The sequence below is a fragment of the Anabrus simplex genome, chromosome 4 (assembly GCF_040414725.1).
Source record: "Anabrus simplex isolate iqAnaSimp1 chromosome 4, ASM4041472v1, whole genome shotgun sequence".
Taxonomy (NCBI): Eukaryota; Metazoa; Arthropoda; class Insecta; order Orthoptera; family Tettigoniidae; genus Anabrus; species Anabrus simplex.
In genome coordinates, this window is record NC_090268.1 from 215,956,220 (window position 1) to 215,983,607 (window position 27,388).

Here is a 27,388-nt window from a genome sequence, read left to right on the forward strand (position 1 = left end):
GACTGGGGTAGAAGTATTCGATTGTTCAGCCACATTAACGATATCCTGGTGAAAATTAAGGTGGTTTCTCATCACCTTTCTCAATGCCATCTTAGGCTGTTCATCAGCCGCCCTTAACATAGAGAACAGTCGCTGTTGCACCCGTCTCTCTGAGGTATAGACATTATGGCCGATATCTGGTTCCAACTTAAATACAGATACCTTTGACTCAATTAACCCGAGCAGTGGGTTGCCTCTTCCGCCACCTACACTGTACCAAAGCCCTTCTTTTCCGCTGTAGGTACTGTTGAAGTCTTCACTCATAACGCTGAGCTGGGATCCTTATCAGATGCTACATTCCATGTCAGTGTGCTCTGGGACTCACATGGGCAGGGTTACCACTCCCAGAGTGCAGCTGCATCAAAAGAGGGTCTCCAACTGTTACCCTGAGAAAGAGCTTAAGTTTTCAAATGTCATTAAATGTATGTGTGCATGCGCAAGAAAAGGGACCACTTCTCAGTCAACAGTTCACGAAATAATTGTAAAAAAACCACTCAACGGAGTAAAATGTCAAAATTTCGTTTATGATACCTAATTACTGCTTAGACTGTCATCTACTCACTGCATGAATTTAAAAGCCCTCTGACAAACACTGGTGAAACATGAGGTTTATTTAATACTAAGAAAAGTGACCACTTTTCACATTGTAAGCGAGGCTCCACACACTTACTCGCTCGTGCACATAGCTGCGCGAGCATAAGACAAGATGACTCTGATATCTTATGATAAATAAACCCTAGCTGGGCACTTTTAATAAAGGTAATAGGTTTCATAAACATCCTGTCTGCTCCAAACATTTCTGATACCTTTCAGTGTATTTCATACTGTGGAGAAGTGTAGTGTTTTCCTTATTACTCGTATAGTTGTGTATTTAAGTTTATTGAAACGTTTTAAAATATATTAGGTTCCAAGATAAGGAGTAATAATTCTCACTATGTCAGGCAGTGACTTGCCGCCGAAACTATCAAATGTTATTTCCGACTACTTCAGTTCACCCCTCGAGTTTGAAAGTGAAAATTCTGGTGAGGTTACCGATTTTGAGGAAAGTCAACCTTTTGAAATTTCCACAACATACGAGTTGCAGGAGGACTCTGTTGATGCGGACGTATATGTTCTATATGATGTTCCCAAAGTTCAAACAGCCTCCGAATATACGGAGGAGGTTAAAGCTTTTGTAAACAAAGGTTGTGGCTGTACTATAAATTGCTCTGGTCTCTTTCCCGAAAGCTTCATTCATTCTTCAAGGATAGTGTGTCAGGAACTGGATTACAATTGTGGAGAACATGTCAATCACCACCACATATTAATGATGGGTGCGATGAATGCATTAGTACGAAACCAGCCAATGATGTCAGCTACTCAGAGAAAAAATTGTGACAGGAAAGAAACTTACACAGTTTATCACTTTAGAGGGCAGGAGGTGTGTCAGTCATTCTTTCAATTTAAATTTGCTTGTGACTCTAACAGGTTAAAAAATTTAAAGGAACAATTCAAGAAAGAAGGGGTGTAGCCTAAAATTCACCAAAACATATTAAAGACTTCTCAGATAAAATCTATTCCTTTTGATGATCGTAAACATGCAGTCAAGTTTATAAATAATTTCAGTGAACAAAATGCACTTGTCATGCTAGGCTGGATCCCTGCAAAATGAAGAAGTGATATCATGCTTCTCCTAACCAGCATCTTTAAGAAGTACGTTCGTACATTATACTCTGACAGTTGTAAATCATTAGAGAGAATTCCTGTATCACTCTCATCCTGGTATTCCATCTGGCGTACATTTTGCAGCAACATAGTAGTTCAGAAAACCAAGACTGATCTCTGTATGACTTGGAGAAGCAATCAAAATGTAATAGGGAAACTGTCAATTATGGATGAGGAGGAAAAAAGAAATTTGATGGGGAAGGCTATACGACATCTTAAATTATGTCCAAGCAGAGCAGACTGCTTATAAAAACACCACAGACAATTGTAGACAAAGGATTAGGCAACTGGAAACTCCTTTTTCTCTTCAGCCACAAAGCTGTAACACATACAAATGCACAATGCATTATAGTTTTGATTTTGCCTAACAGGTGCACTTACCATACGATCCACAACAAGTTGGACCCATTTTCTTTCTTACAGGCTACAAAGTGGGTCTCTTTGGTGTAACGTGTGAACCACTTAACAAATTTGTTTTGTACATTATTTCAGAAGCTTGTATTGCAGGTAAAGGCATAAATATTGTCTAATCTCTTGTACATCACATCTTGGAAAACTTTTCAGTAGGTGAGGAGCATTTAGAATTCCATGCTGATAATTGTGTTGGGCAAAATAAAAACATCATCTTAATGAGATACCTCGAGGGGAGAGTTATGACAGGAAAGAACAGCAGTTGCAAAATTTCATTTTTGCCAGTGGGACACGCAAAATTTCAACCTGATTTGTATTTTGGTTGTTTCAAGAGAGCATTCCGGAAAAATAAAAGTGAAATTATTGAAGATGTAATTAATGTCACCGTAAAACTTGTCAGGTTTCTAGCTGTATTATTCCTGTCGCTGTTGGCACAGAATCGAAAACGCCGCCACCAACCACCTCAAATGAAAATCTTATGGAGCTGGCTTCTGTTTCTCCTCCTCTGCCAATAATTACACCATCTTCTTCTTCTTCAAAACGTGTAACGCCTAAAAAAACAAGTAAGGCTCAGGAGAGAAAACTATCAATTCCGAGAAAATTCTCCCCAAAGAAGAGGTCTCTACCCACCTGCAGCTACCGTGGAGAGGCAAGACATTGGGACCAGACGGTGAAAGGGCATATAATATGTCCAAAACGCAGGCTTCAGCGTGAATAACTGATATTCCTGTCTTATGCTGGCTGTGATTAACAATCATTAAGGCATGTGATAATTTTTGTTAAGTGCAGTAGTACTGCAATTAATTGACTTCTAGTGACCCTCTGCCAGTCATAAAACCTCAGAGACAACATCGATAGATAGAGCTCCACGAAAAAATTAGACCGTAAATAATATCTGTTGGTAATTTTCGTTTAAAAAATTCTATGGCAGAATACTGGTGAACATGAAAATGTAAACACCAGCATAACTTCCAAATAGTTTACTGGTTATTTGTGTCACAAAGTAACCAAATTTTTAAACAGCTCTACCGAAAAGTTATGAAATCTTATGTTGTAACATTACATGCTAATTTAAGGCCTTAATTTCTTTCGGAGGCATTCAATTCAATTATATGATATTAGTTACTTATTATGGAACACAACAGTACCTTTATCTCAATACCCGACATGTGGTCCCTTTTCATACGCATGCTCACAAATGTTAAATTTCCACTCTCTGTTAATCCAGATTTTCCTGACATTCTTTGTAAAGAACCTTTATACATCAAGTTATTCTGAAACTTCTAATAATCCTTTATAAATTGCACCTTTTAACACATGTTCATAATATTATGCACTCGGCAATTTCAGTTATTTGTTGTCTCAGTTTAAGCTGAAAGTCAAAACATACCTGCAATGGAAGAATCAAAGAGATCCTATATTATTCTAATGCAAACAAATTAACATACTGTAATTATCAATGTATTTTTTCCCAAATTTAATAACATTTGCTTTATTTTTTCCCACCATGATTATGTAAATGTTTTCCGTTTGCAGTGCGTCTTTTGTTGTGGTGGTGGTGGTAAAAATATCTACTGTTTCAATAGCAGGTCATCAGCTCATTTTGTGTACAGCCATTCATGCAGGCTTCTAATGTAAACAAAAAGAACAGTTACAGTGTGCCAAGAGAACAGCCGTATCATTTTGGGAACCAAAATCAGACTAGAATGCAGAAATTGAAGAACAACTGTAAAAATATACAGGATGTAAATGAAATAACATACATCATTTGAACTGGTGGTGGAAATTGTTATTCTAAGCAAACAACTTAAAAAATGTTACTCCTATCTTAATTAGCATAGAAGAAAATAAGTAACAAAACTTTGGTCAGTGTTTCTGAGAAGTCAATAGGAACTGGATGCATGCCTCTGTTAAGCAGAATGCCAACACAGTAGTGATTTCCCCAATCGTTCTCTCCTCCATGGCTGTGCAATGTTGTAAGTCGGTGTGTCTCCAGGTCATTGCTCTTGAGACCTACTGATGAGTACGAGCTCCAAGTGCAGACGAAATGGCTTTATCAAATAGTGAAATGAGTGATACGATTTTATTTTATTGCAAGCAAGGCCAGGACAAATGTATTGGGAACATTTTCCCGACTGAAGTCACTCAAGTCACTCAATCAATCAATCAATCAATCAATCAATCAATCAATCAATCAATCAATCAATCAATCAATCAATCAATCAATCAATCAATCAATCAATCAATCAATCAATCAATCAATCAATCAATCAATCAATCAAATCTGTGACTTCCAAACTTACTAAGTAGGTTACACAAGTACTACCGGTCCAAATATCCCAATCCTTTATGCAAGACTGCAACAACAAATTGCTGTTGTCATGCTTGGATAATGCAACAACTTCCCTTCACCAACCTTGTCTCGCATCAATCCCTTCTAGGAACAGCAGACGTAGTTTGCCAATGATATCTGGCTTAGAATAGTCTCTTCTGTCACCTGTTAGATGGATGTATCCTGTATAACTTGATCAAGAAACTACAACTATTCCATTTTGCACAAAATGTTGCAATTAACACACTGAACATGGTGCCCGAGAGTTGTTTGGGTTCCCCTATTTCCTGCCATATGCAGTGCCTGAGCAACACTCTGTTTTGGTTTTTAAACTAAAAAATCATTACATGATGGAAGTATGTCCATATCTCTTCTGGTAAACATGAATGACAGCGTTACAGTTCCTTATACTGCCACTAAATGTGACCACTGACCTTGCCGAATAGAATTCAATCTCTTGTTTTCCCCACTCGTTCCTACAATGGCATCTCTGAGCAACAGCGTGATAGAAACCAGGGCAAGACCTACAAGAGGCAAAGCCTGCTCAGAAAGAGAGAGACTGGAAAATGATCAAGGAAAGAGGGTGAGAAATTGTTGCAAAAGCTGCAACATGCCTTTCTGTTTACACAAATGTTTGGAACATTATCACACAAAATCAACTTTTTCTTAATCGGGACTGCAGGAAAAAGGATTACATTTACCAATCACTTTTTCTCCCCTTTTAGACAGCATAATAATACTACCGTAACAATGCTAGATTTAAACATGTGAAAAATAAAAACACACATATGATTTGAAAATAAATTACAAAAAGCTAAAAAACGTATGTCAGTGTCTAAGATAAATGAACCAAAGGATTTCATTGCCAAGACAGATAATTATAGTTTTGTACACAAAAATAACAATTCATTTAGACTTTTGCTGCTTAGTCCAATTCAATGCAGAGTATAGCTAACTGGAAATATTGTTCAATTATGATAACTTGTGATGGTGATTTCTGCCGCGATTGTCTTAGGGTGACAAACCGCGTGGTATGCTAGTATGAAATTGGAATTCAAGAGGACAAACTGGGGCCAATACTCATTTATAGGAAGAGGAATTTGGGATTGGAAGAATTTACAAAGGGAAATGTTTGATAAATTTTCAATTTCTCTGAAATCATTTCAGAAAAGACTAACTAAACAACTGATAAGGAATCTGCCCAGCTGGGTGAGTTTTAAATGCAAATCAGTGGTGGCTTATTGATTGACAGAACACACTGCAGATGCAAGACTTTACCAGAAGGTCGATCTTATACACTATTTACCAAAAGGTAATTGGACACCTATCCACAATGCTCATTCGATGGTTGTCACCCTGTCAAAACCTCATAGAGCCACTTCTTGCAGCTGTAACAGCAGCCACCCTGTCTGGCATGCTCTCAACAAGTGTGTGCAAGACATCCATTGGGATTAGTCACCAACCATTCTTTCAACCATTCCGAGAGTTGGACAATGGATTTTGGCCACTCCTCCCGAGACCTCACCCAGTGATCCAATCTGTCCCTAAGATATTTTACTGGAATGAGGTTGAGACTCTGGGTGGGCTAGTCCAATTGGCAAACATTGTAGATGTACCCCTTCAGAGTAGCTCCTGAAACATGGCACCTACAGTAGATTGTCATCCGAGAAGTAACAAAGGTCCACTCCATAACAACAACAAAAAAACACAATGCTGGGAGCATTTCATTATCCAGAATGTTATAATATGCCTGTGGGTTCATGCTAGCATGGAGAAACACCAGCAGTCCCACACTGAAGTATGAGAAACAGCCCCATGCAATCATAAGCAAATTTCCTGGCTGGCACAGAACACTGTGACAGACGCCATTCCTGAGGTAGATGCCACACCCATACTAGTCCATCGGACCTAAATAATATGAATATTGACTCATTACTCCACAGAACTGATTTCCACTGTTCCACTGTCCATAAGCAACAGTCCAAATATCACCGGAGTCGACAAGCTTTCTGTCTGTTGTGACATGGGGCTTATGTGCTGCTGCCCTTGTGCTGAGCCTCTGTATGTAATGATCCACTGGAAAAAGATACTCCTGTTGCTGTGTGAAACTGCAGTCAGATACAGTAGTAGCTATAGTTGTGCACTATTTTTGACAATTTTGTGTTTTAGAATTCTGCGATTTTTGTCGGTCTAGTTTTTAGGTCGCCCAGAACATGCACCGTTGGCACAATGCCCATCCATTTTCCACTTGCACAGGACGAATGCTGCTGTTGATTAGACCAGTTTAACTTCAATGCAAGTGCCCTGCCAGATAGCCCTCAATCATGCCCTTATAGAAGTCCAATACCTCTGTACCTCACACAATCTCCTTGCCAACTTGTTCTTGTATGTCCTGAAGCATATATTGGCCACGCAAGTCAACTGAAGTAATAAATTACCATCCATCAGGGGTGCCCAATTACGTTTTGGTAGTAAATAGTAAAATCTAGACCTTAACTGCAGATTTACTAGTTTGCCAGAGGAGGAACGATAACAGCCAATTTTTCTGTTTCTTTTGTTAAGAAATCACCAATTGAGACAAAAGCATGGGGCGAGGGTGATGACTATCAAAACATTCAACCTTATCAGATGATAGAGGAGCAGATGAGTGTTACATTTATAGCAGACTTTCAGTTCTTCTTGTGAACATGGTGGTATGCAATTACCTTCACAATGGGGAAACCGTTACCAGAACGGTCCTTCACTGCACCTCGACTTCCTTCTGTTTGATAGCGAGCACGATGTTGCTGCTCAGGTTGGCACACTATCTGCAAGTGAGCTTTGCCATCGCGGCTCACACCCAGTAACTGGGAGGTAAGAGAAGTCGAAGATGCGGGCCGTCGCATCAAGGCAGAAGTTGGCCTGGGTTGAGGCCGCATCTGAGAGCGTTGTAAATTTGAAGGAGGCCTCTGTAGAGAAGCATTACACGCCGAAGTAAGGCATTCTGGTCCTCTCCTCTCCACAACACGCAATACATTTGGATGTGTGTTCTCAGATCTGAAAGGTTCAATAAAGAATGTCAATTAAAGCAATAAAAGAGGAATTATAAAAAGACAAAGTGCACAACCAAATTTATTTTGATAATAATAATAACAACAACAACAACAACAACAACAACAATAATAATAATAATAATAATAATAGGCAGACTTCCGACCACATCGGTCATGCGCAGAATAGATCTGAAACTTCAAAATTATATTGCAACACTGCCAATCGAACGACACAGTCGTTACTTTCATATACTTTAAAAAATCATACAATTCTATTGACTGCATCATTCTGTTCAATATACTGCACGAATGTGGTGTGGATAGCAGAACAACTGTGTTAATCGAACAGACTTTGACAAACACAACCTTTAGGTGAAATCTACGAACCTTTTCAAATCGGAACCGGAATAAGATAGGGTGATGGGTTGTCCCCACTCTTGTTTAATCTGGTACTAGATAAGATCATTCAAAACCTGGGAGAAGGAAGTACCTAGAATAAGTAGGGAAGAAAAAATAAGAGAATCAAAATGAAGTGCTTTGCCTTTGCTGACTACCTAGTGATAATTACATGGACTCCTAACGATGCCCAACATGACATCAAGAAACTTCACAAAATTGCCATCAAAGCTGGCCTCAAAATCTCTTACGAGAAAACACAATACGGGGACATCAAGAACCTAAGCCTAATATCACTTGCAACCAAATATGCCAATATCACACACGTTAAGCACTTCAAGTACTTAGGTGAAATTATCAGGAACACTGGAAGTGAAAAAAGGCTAATAAACATGCAGAAAAATTACGTAAAGCCTACACAATCGCTTGGAATATGTACAATACAAAATCGCTTTCCACCAAAGCCAAACTCCATCACGACCATATAGTTGTTCTCCCAGAAGCACTCTACGCAATTGAGACGTCATCCTTAACCATCAACATCAAGGACATAGAGAAAACAGAACGGCAGATATTCAGGAAGATATTTGGACCCAAGATTCAAGATGATATCTGGATGTGTAAAAGCTCAGAAGAACTGTATGCTACGACTGAGCGAATGGGCAACTCTTGACTGATCAAAAAAATATCTTCATCATTAACGGAATCTGACAAACTAAATTACACTGCTTGGTTGACACTCAAAGCGACCTTGCAGAAATTAACAATGATCCACTGGCAACTACACGGACCACATTCAGACAGAAAATCAATTCACATAAGTTCACATCCAAGAACCGAACAGCCAGGAACTTGAAACTCAAAAACGCTTGGACACAAGGGAAGACAAGTCCATAGTGAAAGGATAGGCAGTTTTGGGAAGATAAGAACAAGAAGACCAGTGCTAAATAATGATTCTATGTGTTCGTTAAAGGGCAAAATGCATTGTATAAAGACGACGACGACAACAACAACAACAACAACAAGTGGCCTCTGCAGACACTTGGTGAAGGTCTTTTGAGTTGATGCCCAACAGGCAATCTGTAGTCTCTGAGGACGTGGTCCTAAGATGAATTCTAATGCTGAAGACGGCAGAAACAACCAGGCCCCAAAGCAAGATCTAAGGACCCCTTGGCCAAAAAGCAAGCCTGCTAACCATTTAGCCATGGAGCTCGACAGTGACGTGAATGAAAGGCTAGATATCCTGGAACTGCTACTAATGATAATGGTTGGAATTAGAAGTTACAAATCTACATATCTAATTCCAATGCTAACAGAAAATTATGACAAACCTATAGCAATAAGATGTACAATATTATAGGTTAGGATCCACCTTTCAATACTCCGTAATAAGATGGTAAAAACATTTACTGAATTGCTACGTTATGATACAATGTTAATTTTTTGCCTGTATTCAATGTGCTAGTTGTTGTAAGATCTTCGCAAATTGGCTGATGATGACACTTAAAATGTGTTGAAACCGGTCCCATTAAACAGGTTGTAACTACTTTTTACCATCTTATTACGGAGTATTGAAAGGTGGATCCTAACCTATAATATTGTACATCTTATTTCTCTATTCAATACGGAACAATAATGAAGTTTTTAACTTTAAACCTATAGCACCTACGACGATGCAAATTATGTCAATGGATTCGTTATTAACTCAAGATATGTGCAAAAATGCTAAAAACTCAACATGTTTGTTTATAAATTTAAAAAATTAAAAGCATGAATATACAGAATATGAGTAAATGGTGTTGGCAATAGCAACCACGCGAGTGAGAAGCGTTTTGCTTGTTAGTTTGCAATCATGACTGTGGTTTGTTGTTCAAAACTCACGGTTTACCTAATGGTAAATAAAGCAAGAAAATATTATGTGCTTTTGACTGCAGACAGCAATCGATTTCTCCTTAATAGAGAAAAGTACAAAGACAGAAGTAGCAGTTCCAGGATATCTAGCCTTTCATTCACATCACTATTCAGCTCCATGGCTAAATGGTTAGCAGGTGTGCCTTTTGTCCAAGGGTTCCTGGGACAGCAATGAAGATGGAGAAAAGTACAAAGACAGAAGTTGGTGGTGGGGGGGGCTTCATTTGATTTAGACGTAGATTCCCATAGGGAACCTGTAATATTTGTCCCGAATGAGTAAATTTATAATACCAATATAAATGGTCCGTTGTTGGACATTATAAATTTTCCAGCTAACTCATTCCTAGATGCTAGCGTTTCGCCCCCGTGTGCTAAGTTGTCTAATAATGGACAATTTACATTGGGGCTTCATTTGCCGACTCTTCATATAAATGGAACGACGTAATACCTACAATATCTTGCTGAAGACTAAACATCCACTTGGTGTCGCTTCGAGGGATTCTCACGCGGAGAGTCGGGAATGTATAGAATTTTGTATTGAAAAGGTGGACCGTTTTAAGTTTCCTATCTTCCATTCTCTGTTCAATACGGACAAAAATGAAATTCTTAGATTTAAAATTAAAAAAAAAAATAGAATGCCTAAAACTAACCCAAAAAATAACCGCCAGGGACGGCCTGTACGATACTAAGAAGATCCATCAAGAGCTACGAGAACATGAATTCACCTCCTGGTGTTCACTACCGCAAAAAGGACTCGGAGTACAACTTTACAAAGAGTATATACCTGCAACCTCTTGGGTGCGAGATCATATTGGACTGTCTTGTAACGAGTGGAGAGAGGCTATAAAGATGATTGCTAATGTATGTGCAGTGTTCGTGGTCCTAGGCAGGTCCCTGGACAACAACCTCTGTCGGCATTGCCACGGAGAGAAAGAAACTCTTGGTCATGTCCTGGGATTCTGCACATGCGGGGAGCTCCTAAAAAACACGCGGCACCACCAGATCAGATCCTTCATTGCCGGAGAACTGAGAAAGAAGGGATTCAATGTACATGAGGAGATACACGGACTGGCCATAACTGGTAGTTCGCAGAGAATTGACATCATAGTATTTAAAGACAACATCTCTCAAGGATTCATATTAGATCCGACTGTCAGGTTCGAGCACCATAGCGGTCAACCAGAGGAGGTTAATCTAGAAAAGATTAACAAATACAAACCCACTATCCCTTACTACAAATCTCAATACCACCTTCAGGAAATCGAAATAATAGGGATAATGGTCGGAGCTCTCGGTACCATACCTCGTCACTTTGTCGCCACATGGAAGCGCTTTCAACTCCCAATGAAGCTCATCCCTGAAATCGCGACCCTCGTCCTCCGAGGCTCCATCAAGATCCTGAGACACCACCTCTACACGTAATTATGAATTTTTCTTTAATCAATATATATATACAGAAAATGTTACATGTTTTACCTTGTTCTTAGTGGCAGCCTGTAAATACAGGAGGTCTTTCCAAAATAAATAGACATTATATGTATGTATGTATGTATGTATGTATGTATGTATGTATGTAGAGTATCGCAAGCAGTGCATGATGAGCGAGGTTAGAGAAAGACCAGCAAATGGCAGTGGTTTGGTATTAAAACCCGAGAGTAATCAAAACATTTAATCTAATAATCATCCAGTTACAATTTGAATTACAGAATGTAAATAAATAAATACAAAATATAATAATAATAATAATAATAATAATAATAATAATAATAATAATAATAATAATAATAATAATAATAATAGATTGTATGGGATTCTCTCGACTGTCACAGATTTCATTGCAATAAGAGTAGTGTGGTGTAGTGCAAAACGAGTGGAGTTAGACGAAAATGAGACTGACAGCATTTTGAGAACAGATATGTTTTAAAAAAACTAATGCTCGAGCAGGCAACTTTACAACTTTGGGAAAATTACTATGATTGTTTTCTTCCTACCTCAAACATTATCGAGAAATATCATTGTAACATTTCTTCACTCTGGCAGTTTTGCATGTTGATAGAAACAGTGAGGGTGTGTGATTCAGTTCTGTATAGAGGTAACAGTCTTCTTTGGCTAAATGTGTTAGGCCTGATTCTTTGTGTTATACCTTTCCAGCAGTTTTGTGTTTGAATCAATGGCTGTTTTCAATGACATAGCTGAAAGGTACCCTATTCTATTCCACACTATTTCTGGACTTTTACCATTTTTAAACAGCCAAGCAGAGGCTGACTCAATAAACTTAGCATTACCTTCCTAAGCCTACTTCTATTCACAGACAAATTGTATGTTTCATTAAAAAATACAAGCGAGCAAGGTCAAGATGCCAATAGAGCACATACAAAAAGCATTCTTTACAGAGAAAAATGATTGTAAAATTATTTAACTCTGATGGTTATGCAAGTTATTTATGATACAGGTAGAAAGAATACAGAAACAGTGCAATGCGACTAACTGCTCTGTTAACTCCGATTCTAATTGTGTTCTGTACTTCAAACATGTTTGTACATCTAAATTTACATTTTTTCAATCAATCAATCAATCAATCAATCAATCAATCAATCAATCAATCAATCAATCAATCAATAAATAAATAAATAAATAAATAAATAAATAAATAAATAAATAAATAAATAAATAAATAAATAATAATCCCGCGTAGGGATTTACCGGTTACCTCCATCGGACGCGTCCCATTGGAATTGGGGAAGCTCGCTTGCCAAGGTTACGGCGAAGACTGGTAAATGACCAGAAGCCAGAGAACATCTTGAGGCAACCTCTAGGGCTAACAACCCTAGTTGTAAAAGGATGGGTTCCCGTCCAAAGCAAAGTCAAATCAAAAAGCATGATGGCACAACATTTCAAGAAACATACCCCAGGGGGTAAATCTTCAGATAAATCCCTCGTCGTGAATGCCATGGCGCACAAGTCTCGTTCCGATTCTGGGGGAGACTCGACATCATGCAAGAGACGAGTCGGAGCATCTCGGTGTACCCCGAAGAGTCAAAAACTCAGGCCAAAATCTAAAACCTTTCTAGCAACTTTCAACATAAATTCACTTACACAAACTGGCAAGCTGAAAACCCTCACCAAAGCTCTTCACGAAAGTCAGATATCCATAATGGCCCTACAGGAAACAAGGTACCCAGATGAAGAGATTTTTGAATCCGACAGCTACCGATTTTTTAAGAGCAAAGCGCAAAGAGGAATCCTCAATGGAGCTGTGATGCTTGGAACTGCGTTTGCTGTTAGAACCAAGATCCTTAAATGGGTTGCAAATTTCAAACCTGTGAATGACAGATTGTCTATACTCACTGTACCGGGCGGTACACCTCCACGCCGCTAATTTAAAATTTGCGCCAGTTGAAACTCCTCTGCTGGAGGAAGTCTGAACTTTATCTACGCTATTAATTCTCTACTTTCTCAGAAGATGTCACCACGTGGAAAATTTTGAGTTTTTGAACTGTGTCATTTTTGATGTGTTTTTGTTTCGCTTGAAGTAAGAAGTGTGAACTTTCTCTTCTAGAGGACACTACTGAAGATCAACAATAGTGCACCCTAGTGCGAAGTCAAAGAACTATTTTGTTGGAGAAATTTTTATTTCAAATGTTTGTTCTTTGCTAAATTTTTTTCAGTCATTGGTTAAGTTGGCAATATTAACCCGTTCTTTCCCCTTGTTTTTAATCTAGCCTATCCCGAATTTCTTAAATTAATTTTCCACCAATTATGTGTTTCTTCTTAGTATTGTGTAGGGGGTTTATTGATGAACCAATAAAATCCTCGTGGGAGGGTGTTCTCATTCCCCTAACGCCTAGAACCTTCCGCGAGAGTATTTAAACTGCTGATTTTAGGGTCTCCGGGCCACTTCTGTTCCATCTTTCAGTGTATTAAGTACATAGCAGGAGGCGGGAAGCGCCTCTTTCCTCGGCAGCGGTCAACAACAAGGTAATGGCCGATTAATAACTTCTTTCTTTGCTAGCTCAGCAGTTTAACTCTCGGGGCGGGTTCGAAGCGTTCCACCATGTAACCTTTTCCTAAATGTAACTACTCTTTTCATATATTCTCTTTTAAAGCTACATACTGGGATAGAGAGTGCTAACCCTCTCGAGCTCCCACTCATATTGTTTTGAGGTGAACTTATTTTTCTCAACCTATTCTTCGTTAACATAAAACAAATTGTTCTCTTCTTAAGTCACCTCTTTAGTATGGGATTAGCCCTTGTATTAACGGCCTAGTGCCAAGTAGGTCTTAATCAAAGTGTATTAGGAGTGCAAGTTCGCCTCCTCTCAAATTATTACCTTAGAGGTCATTTAATTAACCTTCTTTTCATTTAATAGACCTCAGTAGATTGGGTATTTTACCCCTGTGTTTAGGTCCGTTGAGGACAACTTGAAGGTGGAGTTTGGTGTGGCCTGGGAGAGGCTTAAATTGGAGAGCGAGTGGCTCTTTTGAAAATTGAGTGTTGTACGCCTCGTGGAGGCTTTTCTGTGTAATTTGGAGCAAGGGCTCCTGGGCATGAATGGGGTTTTCTGACCCTCTGTTGAAACTTGTGTTTGGGGTAAAACTGGGCTGATTGCCCTAGCATTGTGGAGTCAGGGCGCGAAGCCCAAATCTTGTAAATATTGTAACTACCCTTTGGACTTGCTACTTTGTACCTGCCATGCTTGTTATTTCCTTGTTTTAAAAAAGAAAATATAACCTTGTTAAATTTTAAATTAATTTTACTTTAGTAGCTTGAGACCTGTTCACCACCCCGCACCTTCTTTCACGCATAACTACCACAAAAACTCGGTAACAAGTGGTAGCAGAGCGTGGTTGAATGGGTCTCAATTTAGCCCCTTTTGACGGCTAAACAATGTTTTGTTCCGAACTCTAACTATTTTCCCAGTTGCTGGAATTTTTTGAGTTTTTCAAAATTGTTCTGTCACCATGCCCGGCCCTCGCGATGTTCTCCATCTTAACTATTTGTGCAAGGAGGAGTTGATCTATGAATTGACTATTAGAAATGTACAATCTGGAGGCACGGTTGCAGTAGACACAAACAAGCTTAGAGAGTCCCTAGATTTGCCCATTTCCATCCCCAATTTGGGAGAGAAAGAAATTGACGACTCTCTTTCCACGATCACGGAGAATATTACTGGGCTAGCTTCTGTAGTTAGTTTTTTTGATGAAAATGATCCTTCTCCTAATCAAATTAAGCGTGTGCAAGCTAGGCTATATCACTTTTCAAATAGAGTTAATGATCTGTTGTCTCTGAAGTTGAATGACGTTCAGAAGAAGGAAGCTAGTACGCTGCTTGAAAATATGTCTGAATTATCTAGCAAGGTCACTCAATTGTTAACTGGGGAGGTTCCTCCCAAAACTGATCAACCCGTCTCGGTGAATGTAGGTAGCGAGGAAGAGCCTCATAAGGGAGAAGTTAATAGGATAACCGTTGCTGCTCAAACAACTTCTGCCCCATTGGACGAGTCTGAACGCCGTGCATCGTTGAGTAACAGCCGTTCTGAATTAACTACCTTGCCATTGAAATCTTTACCTACTATGTCACCCGGGTTTAGCAGCTTGCCTCATCCATTGGCAATGTTGCTCAGAGGTATCTCTAAGTTTTCGGTTAATACCACCAGTGAAGTAATTTCATTTTTAAGATTTCTGGTTGAATTTCAGGATCATGCCCTTGTGTTTTCTCTTTCTCCATGTCAAATTTTGCAAATCATCTATCCTTATGCAATTGGTATTCTTTCTGACAAAATAGTAAGAGCCATAGCCGAACAGTCATCTATTGAAGATTTTCATGCACACTTGCTTGCAAATTTTATTCCCGCCCGCGCGAGGTCATCTCTGATCCAGAAGTACTATTATCGTGTACAGCGCTTGGATGAGAACTTGGCTGATTTCATACAAGACATTAAGTTTTATACTAGGGTGTTTGCCCTTCATTTTCCTGAAGATCAGATTGTACAGGCTATTGTAGAAGGCATTTCACCATCTTATAGGTCATACTTGTGTTTCGCGGCGTGCCCGCAAACTTTCTCTGAACTTGAAGCGTTGGCCGTCTCAGCGGAAGGAGTTAGGTATGCCGATTCTCTGCGTGTGGCAAAAGAACCCCCTCCTTCGTTTAGTAATACTCGGCCTCCACCTCGCCGACCAGTCACACCCCGTAAATGTTATGCTTGCGGGTCGCCTGACCATCTTCGCAATAAATGTCCATTGGTCAAAACTAGTAGGGCAAATAATGGAGCTGGTTCAGCACAAGTGCTGTTTTAAATGTGGGGCTTTCTCACATATCGCCAAGAATTGCCCAAACTCGAATAGCACCCCCTCCTGCTCAACTTCTGGTGCAAATTCTACCTATGCCAATAATAAAAAGTGACTAGTGGCTTCGGCTGAGTCGACTAATCCATCTTCCCGAGACTCAGCCCCTGGTAAACAGGTTGTAAATTCAGGGAACGAGCAATTTTCAAATTTATCCTTTGAAGGTCCCAAAGAGTGTCTTAGGATTGCGGCGGATTCCCCCGCACCTGTTCCTTTTCTTAAGATTGAGTTAAATAACGAGCCTATAACAGCTCTCTTAGATTCAGGCAGTGTTTGTTCGATTATTTCGGCTGAATGGTATTCTAAATTGAAATCTGTTTGTAAACTACCTGACTATGTCTCATCTCCTGTTCAATATGTTTCGGCTAATTCATCCCCATTAGAAATTCTAGGTTCCTTATTGGTCAAAATTCGTATTTTTAAATTCACATGGAAAGTTAAATTGTTTGTGGCCAAGCTCTTGTCTTGCCCCATTATATTGGGAGCGGACTTTATTTTTCACACTGGTCTTGTGCTCGACCTTCAGAGTAGGTCTTGCACTTTCAAATTTGCCTCTAATTGTAACATCCCTTTATTAAAGTGTAATTCTGCATCATGTTCTTCTATTTCGCCTACCCAGGATGAGATGTTGTTAGATCTTAGACATCTACCTGAGGAGCAGGCTGATAGTATTCATAAGCTGTGTCAGTCGTTTCCAGAGGTGTTTTCTGATACTCTTGGTGTTACTGACCTGATCGAATACAAAATTGAGGTCACGGATTCGATTCCTGTCCGTTTTCCACCGTATAGGCTATCTCCACCTAAAATGAAGGCTCTGAAAGAAATTATCGATCAGATGTTGAAGGATGGTATTATTAGGCCCTCTAAGTCGGCGTATTCATCGCCTATTTTTCTAGTTCCGAAACCCCAAGGAGGCTTCAGGCCTGTCACTGATTATAGGGCTCTCAATCGGAAGGTGGTGTTACAATCTGTGCCCCTTCCTGACCTTCACTCTTGTTTTTCATGGTTTCGTAAGGCCAAGTTCTTTACTATCTTGGACTTGAATCAGGCCTATAATCAAATTCCCCTTGCCGAAGAGTCTAAACATCTTACAGCGTTTGCCACGGACTGGAACTTATACGAATACAACCGTGTGCCTTTCGGGCTCCCCACGGGAGCAGCTGTACTCACTAGGCTACTAGATAGGGTCTTCTCCGACATCAAATTTGAGTACTTATATCACTACTTGGATGATGTCGTCGTATTTTCAGAGACTTTTGAAGAGCATCTAGATCATCTGCGAGAAGTTCTCGATCGCCTTCGTAAGGCTGGGTTAACTGTTAAGTTGTCCAAGGTCGCCTTTGCTAAGCCCTCTATGTCTTTCCTAGGGCATATTGTGTCATCTGATGGTGTAGCCGTCGATCATTCTAGAACACAGGCCATCCGTGATTTTAAACCTCCCAAGGACATTAAAGGTATCGCCAGGTTCATTGGTATGGTGAATTTCTTCAGGAAGTTTATTCCTAACTTCGCTAATAGAGCGGCGCCCTTAAACCTTCTTCGTAGGAAAGGCATCAAATTTGAGTGGGGACCTTCTCAACAAGCCGCTTTCGAAGACCTTAAATTAGTGCTTTGTAATGCCCCTGTACTTGCTATGCCTGATTTCTCGAAGAAATTCATCGTCCAAACCGACGCGTCGTCGTCAGCAGTAGCGGCAGTCCTTCTTCAAGAGACTGAACTAGGGAGGCGACCCATCGCCTATGCATCTAGGACATTGTCGGCTCAAGAAGCCAAGTATTCCATATATGAGCTCGAAGGTTTGGCAGTCTTATTCGCCTTAGAGAAGTTCCGTCTCTATCTGGAACATGTTAAATTCGACCTGGAGACAGATAATCAAGCCTTAAGCTGGGTCTTAGGTACGCCGCGTCGTACTGGTCGTATAGCCCGTTGGGCCATCCGTATTTCTGCCTTCCAATTCGATGTCAGGCATATCAGAGGTACCGAAAATGTTGTTGCTGATGGACTCAGTCGTATGTTTTCAAACGACGTTGAGAACCATGAACCGGTCGACCGTTCATCACCTCCCGAGTCCACACTATTTGATATTAATGCCATCTTAACGGATGCCCCCATGCTCTTTAGGGATATCGAGAAATACCAACATGAAGATCCGACGCTGGCTCCGATAATGGAAACCCTTTCTTCTGGGGAACATGTTGTCCCTTATGTTCTGAGGAATGGTGTTTTATGTTGCCCTTCGAGGCATGACAAGATGATGAAGGTTGTCGTTCCAGCTGTTCTCGTGCCTATGATCGTCAAATATTATCATGAGACCCCATTAGGAGGGCATCTTGGAATCTTTAAAACCCGTGAAAAGATTCGTGAAATGTTCATCTGGAAAGGTATGGACGGTGAAATCCGTGAACTAGTAAAGGCTTGTAAATCCTGTTTGATTAGTAAACCAACCATGTCCACCAAGGTAGGCCTTTTGTCTTCCCATCAAGCGTCGCGCCCCATGGAACGCCTGTACATTGATTATGTAGGACCCTTCCCCCAGTCAAAGGGTAATGCTAACAAGTTCATCTTCATATGCGTAGATGGTTTTACCAGATTTTCTTGGTTATTTCCGACTAAGCTGGCTACCGCTCAGTCTACCATTACTTGCCTAAATTCTATTTTTGCTTCTTTTGGTCCGTGCCAATATATTGTATCTGATAATGCTAAGGCTTTTACATCTAATTTATTTCGTAAATTCTGTTTTGACTTATCCATCTCTCATGTAACTACTTCTGCTTATTACCCTCAACCATCTCTGGCTGAACGGGTTAATCGTAATCTCAGGTCCGCACTTATTGCCTATCATCATGAAGATCATTCCAGGTGGGACACGTCCCTGCATTGGTTAGCTTTTGCTTTGAATTCAGCGGTTCATGAATCACATAAATTTACTCCAGCTTCTTTGATGTTCAAGTTTGTTCCCAACTCGCCGCTCTCTAACCTCTGGTCTCTGAGTGACATTCTACCCGAGACAATAGATCCGGATAATATTAAAGATCTTTGGAAGAAGGCTAAAGCCAATCTTAAGGTATCTCATGAAAAGGTTAGGGAAAGGTATGATCGTGGACGGAGACCCACCACTTTGAATGTAGGTGACCAGGTGATGGTCAAGAACTTTGTTCCCGCGGGCAAGCTTGCCCCCAGATTTCATGGGCCTTGTATCATTCTCGATTTTCTTACGCTAGTTACGTTGTTAGTAAGCAATCCAGCCACCGAGAGGATATTTAGGGTTCACCTGTCACAGGTGAAACCGGTGTAATTTCTGTGTTAACTTGCTTCATATTATTGTGAAAGGGGATATGATGGTTATATTTTTTTTGAGTTTTCAATTTCTAGGCATTCTGCCCCTTCTATAATATTTTGTCTTATATGTAAGCTTTTTGTAAAACCTTCCCCGATCCGTTAAACTGCCATTTTGTCCTTACCATGGCCATTACCACGCTCCCGTCTCCTGCTATACACACTGCGGCTTGATTACATTAAATGCCATGGACACCTGCACGCCGCTGACCCCTCAACCTCTTCACCAAGCCTGTGCCCTCAAAAAGATGATGGTCCAACACAATTCTGCCGCCTAGCTTTAATGTTTCAGTGCCCCCGCAGCCGCGCGGCGCCGTGCAGCAACTGGGGCAGAGGACGGGCCCCCTCTTCTCCAGCGAGGACGTCAGGTGCACGGCGAGCCGGAGCTCTCCTCCCGCCCAAGGCTGATGCGCGGCGCACGACCTGCTACTTGCCCGCAGCCTGTATATGTTCACCGCGGGCGCGGCGTGTTTCAACACCTCTGCTCCCCTCATAGTGCGGGCGAGCGGTATCTCAGGGTACTTGAGGGGTCCGAGCGGCCTCCTTTTGGACGCAAGCTGCAACGGCCGGTCTGGCCATTCAACTTAATCAACATCAACTACATGGACAGTTACGATAAGCAATGACTACACTTGGGAATTCAACAGCAATATTTGGCGGCAATTGCAAAATTTTTCTTCACCTCTAAGTATTAAAAGTTTATCTTCAGAAATTCAACTTCTACAAATATAAAGACTTTACTTCACCTGCAACAACAAAATTTTGAAACTGAATCAAACCAAATTAAGAAAATCTTATAAATGCTTCTGCAATCAATCTTCATATCCACAGCATAACTTGGACCTTGTTTCTAACAGATTTCATGTGTCACCCCTGGAGGTACTTTTAGGGGGGCAGGTCTGTACCGGGCGGTACATCTCCACGCCGCTAATTTAAAATTTGCGCCAGTTGAAACTCCTCTGCTGGAGGAAGTCTGAACTTTATCTACGCTATTAATTCTCTACTTTCTCAGAAGATGTCACCACGTGGAAAATTTTGAGTTTTTGAACTGTGTCATTTTTGATGTGTTTTTGTTTCGCTTGAAGTAAGAAGTGTGAACTTTCTCTTCTAGAGGACACTACTGAAGATCAACAATAGTGCACCCTAGTGCGAAGTCAAAGAACTATTTTGTTGGAGAAATTTTTATTTCAAATGTTTGTTCTTTGCTAAATTTTTTTCAGTCATTGGTTAAGTTGGCAATATTAACCCGTTCTTTCCCCTTGTTTTTAATCTAGCCTATCCCGAATTTCTTAAATTAATTTTCCACCAATTATGTGTTTCTTCTTAGTATTGTGTAGGGGGTTTATTGATGAACCAATAAAATCCTCGTGGGAGGGTGTTCTCATTCCCCTAACGCCTAGAACCTTCCGCGAGAGTATTTAAACTGCTGATTTTAGGGTCTCCGGGCCACTTCTGTTCCATCTTTCAGTGTATTAAGTACATAGCAGCAGGCGGGAAGCGCCTCTTTCCTCGGCAGCGGTCAACAACAAGGTAATGGCCGATTAATAACTTCTTTCTTTGCTAGCTCAGCAGTTTAACTCTCGGGGCGGGTTCGAAGCGTTCCACCATGTAACCTTTTCCTAAATGTAACTACTCTTTTCATATATTCTCTTTTAAAGCTACATACTGGGATAGAGAGTGCTAACCCTCTCGAGCTCCCACTCATATTGTTTTGAGGTGAACTTATTTTTCTCAACCTATTCTTCGTTAACATAAAACAAATTGTTCTCTTCTTAAGTCACCTCTTTAGTATGGGATTAGCCCTTGTATTAACGGCCTAGTGCCAAGTAGGTCTTAATCAAAGTGTATTAGGAGTGCAAGTTCGCCTCCTCTCAAATTATTACCTTAGAGGTCATTTAATTAACCTTCTTTTCATTTAATAGACCTCAGTAGATTGGGTATTTTACCCCTGTGTTTAGGTCCGTTGAGGACAACTTGAAGGTGGAGTTTGGTGTGGCCTGGGAGAGGCTTAAATTGGAGGGCGAGTGGCTCTTTTGAAAATTGAGTGTTGTACGCCTCGTGGAGGCTTTTCTGTGTAATTTGGAGCAAGGGCTCCTGGGCATGAATGGGGTTTTCTGACCCTCTGTTGAAACTTGTGTTTGGGGTAAAACTGGGCTGATTGCCCTAGCATTGTGGAGTCAGGGCGCGAAGCCCAAATCTTGTAAATATTGTAACTACCCTTTGGACTTGCTACTTTGTACCTGCCATGCTTGTTATTTCCTTGTTTTAAAAAAGAAAATATAACCTTGTTAAATTTTAAATTAATTTTACTTTAGTAGCTTGAGACCTGTTCACCACCCCGCACCTTCTTTCACGCATAACTACCACAAAAACTCGGTAACACTCACAATTAAATGCGCGAACAAAACCTACGCCCTAGTTAACGCACATGCTCCTACAAACAATAAGAACAAGTCTGATCCAGACGAAGTTGATAATTTCTGGGACCTACTGGATAAAAAATTAAACAAAATCCCCAAACACCATGTCAAGCTTCTTTTGGGTGACTTCAATGCCCAACTAGGTCGTGAACAGAAGTACAAGAAAGTTATAGGAAATTACCCTGCTGACAAAAGAACCAATCCCAACGGCAAAAGACAGGTGTCCATTTGCGAAAATCACAACCTGCAGGTCATGTCGACCCACTTTCGCCATCTACCCAGAAAGCAAATGACTTGGCGTTCTCCCGTCCAAGCTCTTGGAGAGTTCCAAATTGATCATGTTGCAATCTCCGGGAGAAACAGCCCTGAGATTATGAATGTCAAGGTAAAGAAAGGCATCAATGTGGCTTCAGATCATTATATGTCTCTTATCAAATTCAAACCAATTCCTGCAAACACAAGGAAGACAACCAAACAGATCACACGCTTCGACAATGATAAACTTCGGCAAAGGGTCGAGGAGTTCAAGGAGAAGGCTAGACCAAATGACTGTGACTTTAACAACGCCAAAAGTCTCCTTGTTGAGGCCACCAAAGACGTTGCAGAAATCAAGAGAAGCAAAAAGCATGCCTGGTGGAATAGTACTTGCGAATCAGTCCTCCAAGAAAGACTCAATGCGTGGAAACAGTACTACTCTACGAAATCAGAAAATGATTGGGAAACCTACAAAACCCAATGTGCCCAAGCAGCTAGGGTGTTCAGAACTGAGAAACGTAAATACGAAAAATCTCTCATTGAAAAGATAGAACAAAACTTTAGGAAGAATGAAAGTAGAGAGTACTACAGAGCCTTCAAACGCAAACTCACTGGCTATAAACCACCATCTCTATGCTTTGAGCGAAAGGATGGCACACTGGCAACGTCAAATGAAGAAAATTGCAGCATTCTGGCAGATTACTTCAAGAATTTACTTAATTGCTCTAAACCGCAAAGCCCCATTGAGACCAAGGAACCCTTACTCAGGTACCCAGATTCCAGACCACCCGACAGAGATGAAGTCAAGCGCCACATTGCCCGTCTCAAAATTAACAAAGCACCGGGGGAAGACTCTTTTGCTAGTTGCTTTACGTCGCACCGACACAGATAGGTCTTATGGCGACGATGGGACGGAGAAGGGCTAGGAAAGGGAAGGAAGCGGCCGTGGCCTTAATTAAGGTACAGCCCCAGCATTTGCCTGGTGTGAAAATGGGAAACCACGGAAAACCATTTTCAGGGCTGCCGACAGTGGGGTTCGAACCTACTATCTCCCGAATACTGGATACTGGTCGCACTTAAGCGACTGCAGCTATCGAGCTCGGTGGGGGAAGACTCAGTAGTAGCAGAACTATGGAAATATGCCCCAGAGGAATCACTTGATATCTTGCAAAAGCAAATAGAAGAAATTTGGAACAAGGAGACCCTACCCGAAGATTGGAAAATAGCTTTGATCCATCCATTACACAAAAAAGGGCAGCATGAAGAACGTCAACAACTACAGAGGAATATCTTTGCTATCCGTGACTTACAAAATTCTATCACTTGCCATCCTGGAGCGTTTGGAAGCACAAGTCGAACATCAAATAGGTGAATACCAAGGAGGGTTCAGAAAAGGTCGCTCAACAGCTGAACAGATCCAAAATCTCAAAACGATCATCAGATATTGTACACTAAGGTCCAAGCAGTATGTGTCTATCTTTGTGGACTTTAAGAAAGTGTACGACTCCATTGACCGGGAAGTCCTGCTAAATATCTTAAATGAATTTGGAGTTGATTTGAAACTGCTGGCATTAATTAGAGCCACCCTGACCGATACAAAATGCAAGGTGAAGTTCCACGGATGTCTCTCGCATTCCTTTGACATCAAAACAGGATGATATAGATGCTGATTCCCATAGGGAACCTGAAATATTTGTCCCGAATGAGCAAATTTATAATACCAATATAAATGGTCTGTTATTGGACACTATAAATTTTCCAGCCAACTCATTCTTGGTTGCCAGCGTTTCGCCCTCGTGTGCTAGGGTGGGCTCATCAGTTGGTACCTAGCACACCTACCAATACGCTGGCTAGTGCATACCGTGCAGGCCACTGCGTAGGCTAACTGGAGCCACCGGCAGTGCCAATGCACTAAGAGACTTTGTCTCATTATCAAAAATGGATGCCTGCTTGGCTATCAGATTATATAGATGTTGATTCCCATAGGGTACCTGAAATATTTGTCCCGAATGAGCAAATTTATAATACCAATATAAATGGTCCGTTATTGGACACTATAAATTTTCCAGCCAACTCATTCTTGGTTGCCAGCGTTTCGCCCTCGTGTGCTAGGGTGGGCTCATCAGTTGGTACCTAGCACACCTACCAATACGCTGGCTAGTGCATACCATGCAGGCCACTGCGTAGGCTAACTGGAGCCACCGGCAGTGCCAATGCACTAAGAGACTTTGTCTCATTATCAAAAATTGATGCCTGCTTGGCTATCAGATGATATAGATGTTGATTCCCATAGGGAACCTGAAATATTTGTCCCGAATGAGCAAATTTATAATACCAATATAAATGGTCCGTTATTGGACACTATAAATTTTCCAGCCAACTCCAGCCAACCAAGAATGAGTTGGCTGGAAAATTTATAGTGTCCAATAACGGACCATTTATATTGGTATTATAAATTTGCTCATTCGGGACAAATATTTCAGGTTCCCTATGGGAATCAACATCTATATCATCTGATAGCCAAGCAGGCATCAATTTTTGATAATGAGACAAAGTCTCTTAGTGCATTGGCACTGCCGGTGGCTCCAGTTAGCCTACGCAGTGGCCTCCACGGGATGCACTAGCCAGCGTATTGGTAGGTGTGCTAGGTACCAACTGATGAGCCCACCCTAGCACACAAGGGCGAAACGCTGGCAACCAAGAATGAGTTGGCTGGAAAATTTATAGTGTCCAATAACGGACCATTTATATTGGTATTATCAAAACAGGAGTCCGACAAGGTGATGGGCTATCCCCGATACTCTTCAACTGTGTTCTTGAAAAGATCATCAGAACCTGGCGGGTGAGATTACAAGAAACCAACTGCAGTCCATTGAGAAAAGGAACCAAATCCAAGGGGATCGCAACAGACTGCTTAGCATTTGCCGATGATATTGCTGTTCTCTCAAACGACATAGAAACCGTTAGAGCTCAAGTTGAAATTTTAAAGCAAATTGCCGAACAAACTGGTTTGCAGATATCGTTTGAGAAAACAGAAGTAATGACTAACATCAAAGAGGATCCACCAAAACTCCATACAAAATACGGGGACATCACCCGAGCAGACAAATTCAAATACCTGGGTGAGATCATCATGAAAAATGGACTGGACAAAGAAGCACTTCAGGAGCGAGTACGCAAACTGGAAATAGCCTACCAAACATCCCGCACAATCTATAACAAAAAATGCCTTTCCCAAAACACCAAGATACGTCACTATGAAACAGTTCTGAAGCCAGTAATTCTATATGCAGCCGAAACGCTGTCTCTAAATGCCAACAAAGGACTCCTTGAAGAACTGGAGAAAAGAGAACGCAAAATTGTGAGAGGAATCTTGGGATCAAATTACAGAAATGGAATACATCAAAAGAGATCCAACAAAGAAGTCTACAGCAAAATAGAGAAAATTACCGATACAATCAGAAAAAGACGGGCACGAGTTTACGGCCATCTGAAAAGACCTGCAAATGCTACATATCTCAGCTGAAGACGCCCTTAACAGAGATCTCTTCCGCAAGAAAATATTGACGAACGGGCTAAACCAAGACGAGCAACCGAAGAGAAGACACGGTGCCCCTTGGACAGAGGAGCGTAAGCAGGCCCACTCACAAAGAATGAGGGAAATTTGGGCTCTAAAAAAGGCCAAGTTCAGTGTCAAATGCAACAAGACTTAACGTGGTCCTTGATGGCCCCAGCGAATAATAATAATAATAATAATAATAATAATAATAATAATAATAATAATAATAATAATAATAATACGGTAAAGCACGATATTACCAGGTGGCGGAGAGAGGATTCCAAACCGGCTTGCCGACAGACTTGAGCGAAATAAAATAGCTCTCGTGGACCAAACACAAATTCAACAAATAGAAGCCTGTACTCCAGATTAGGGGCGGCCTATTTTAATCCTGCCAGTAGGTATAAAATACCCGATCAACGGTGTCTAAGGCGGAAGAGAAATCTTAACTCCCAATGGCAATGAGAGCAGAAGAACCTAGTGGAGTAAACCACGAAAAAGTAATTTCGGACTAACAATCCGATCTTACTTTAGAAGCTAATTCTTTCCTTCTCAAATCACAACTTAATTCGCAAGATGGAAATGTCGCTGAAAGAAAGCACTACCCCAGGTAGCAGCTGGGGAGAGAAATCCACCATTGCAATCCAATGGGACCTAGAGTTCTGGGTAGTCCCAAGTTCTGCGAGATAGAAGAAACACCTTCCTAACTCAAATTTAAGAAAACTACTTCAATGGAACAATAAATGTCAACTTATTTATCAGAGTCTGAAAGCAAAAGGAACTAGAAAAATTTCTGGACAAAAACCAAATCCAGATCCTAGCTGTACAAGAAGCCAGATTACTGGAAGAAAACATCATTGACATCAACCACTATAGAATATTCAAAGGAAAGCTGGCAATTAGAATAACCACCACCAGCATGCCTCTGCTCGGAACCTCCTCCTACATAAACAAGAAGATAGTAAACAATGTCACAGACTTTACATAAAAATCTGAAAGATTGACTCTACTAACTATTAAATGCAAGAGTAAGCGGTACACTCTCCTCTATTGTTTCACCGTGATCAATGAAGACAACAAGAAGAACCCACAGAAAGTTAACGACTTCTGGAAACTACTGTAAAATCACTTGGATACCCAAGAACGTAAAAATCATGCTGGGAGACTTCACGCTCAGATTGGGAAGGAGCAAATGCGCAGAAACATTGTAGGGGAATATCCAGCACATAGGAGGATGAACAAGAATAGGGAAGGCTCACTGGACTGTGCAAAGCTTTTCAGATGAAACTAATGTCAACACATTTCAAGAAACTCCCAAGAAAATCAAAGACATTAGTATCTCCAAAACACAAACTAGGGGAATTCCAATTGGATCATGTAGCGATAACCAGAAAAATCTAAGAGGAGGCGATGAACATCAAAGTGATTAGGAATAGAGCACTATCTCTCCAAAGTTAAAATCCATTTTTTCCCAATAGGACAAAAAGAGACCTACCTAAATGATCAGTCGCGACACATACCAAATGAACATCACTGAAGATATAATTAGAAACTTCAGGGACAAAATCTGCACCAGCAGAAAGGGGAACGGGCAAGAACTATGCATAGGAATCAAACCACAAAGAAAACACTCAAGCAGGCTAGGAGA

General features: G+C 40.7%; 1 protein-coding gene across 1 annotated transcript in view; it reads right to left on the reverse strand.

Moving 5' to 3' along the window:
- The window catches only part of NFAT (NFAT nuclear factor), a 533,805-nt gene that overhangs the window by 194,237 nt on the left and 312,180 nt on the right, over positions 1-27,388 (reverse strand). Inside the window, exon 5 of the mRNA XM_067145354.2 lies at positions 7,192-7,522. Coding sequence (XP_067001455.2) covers positions 7,192-7,522 — 331 coding nt within the window. The remainder of the gene's footprint in view (positions 1-7,191; positions 7,523-27,388) is intronic.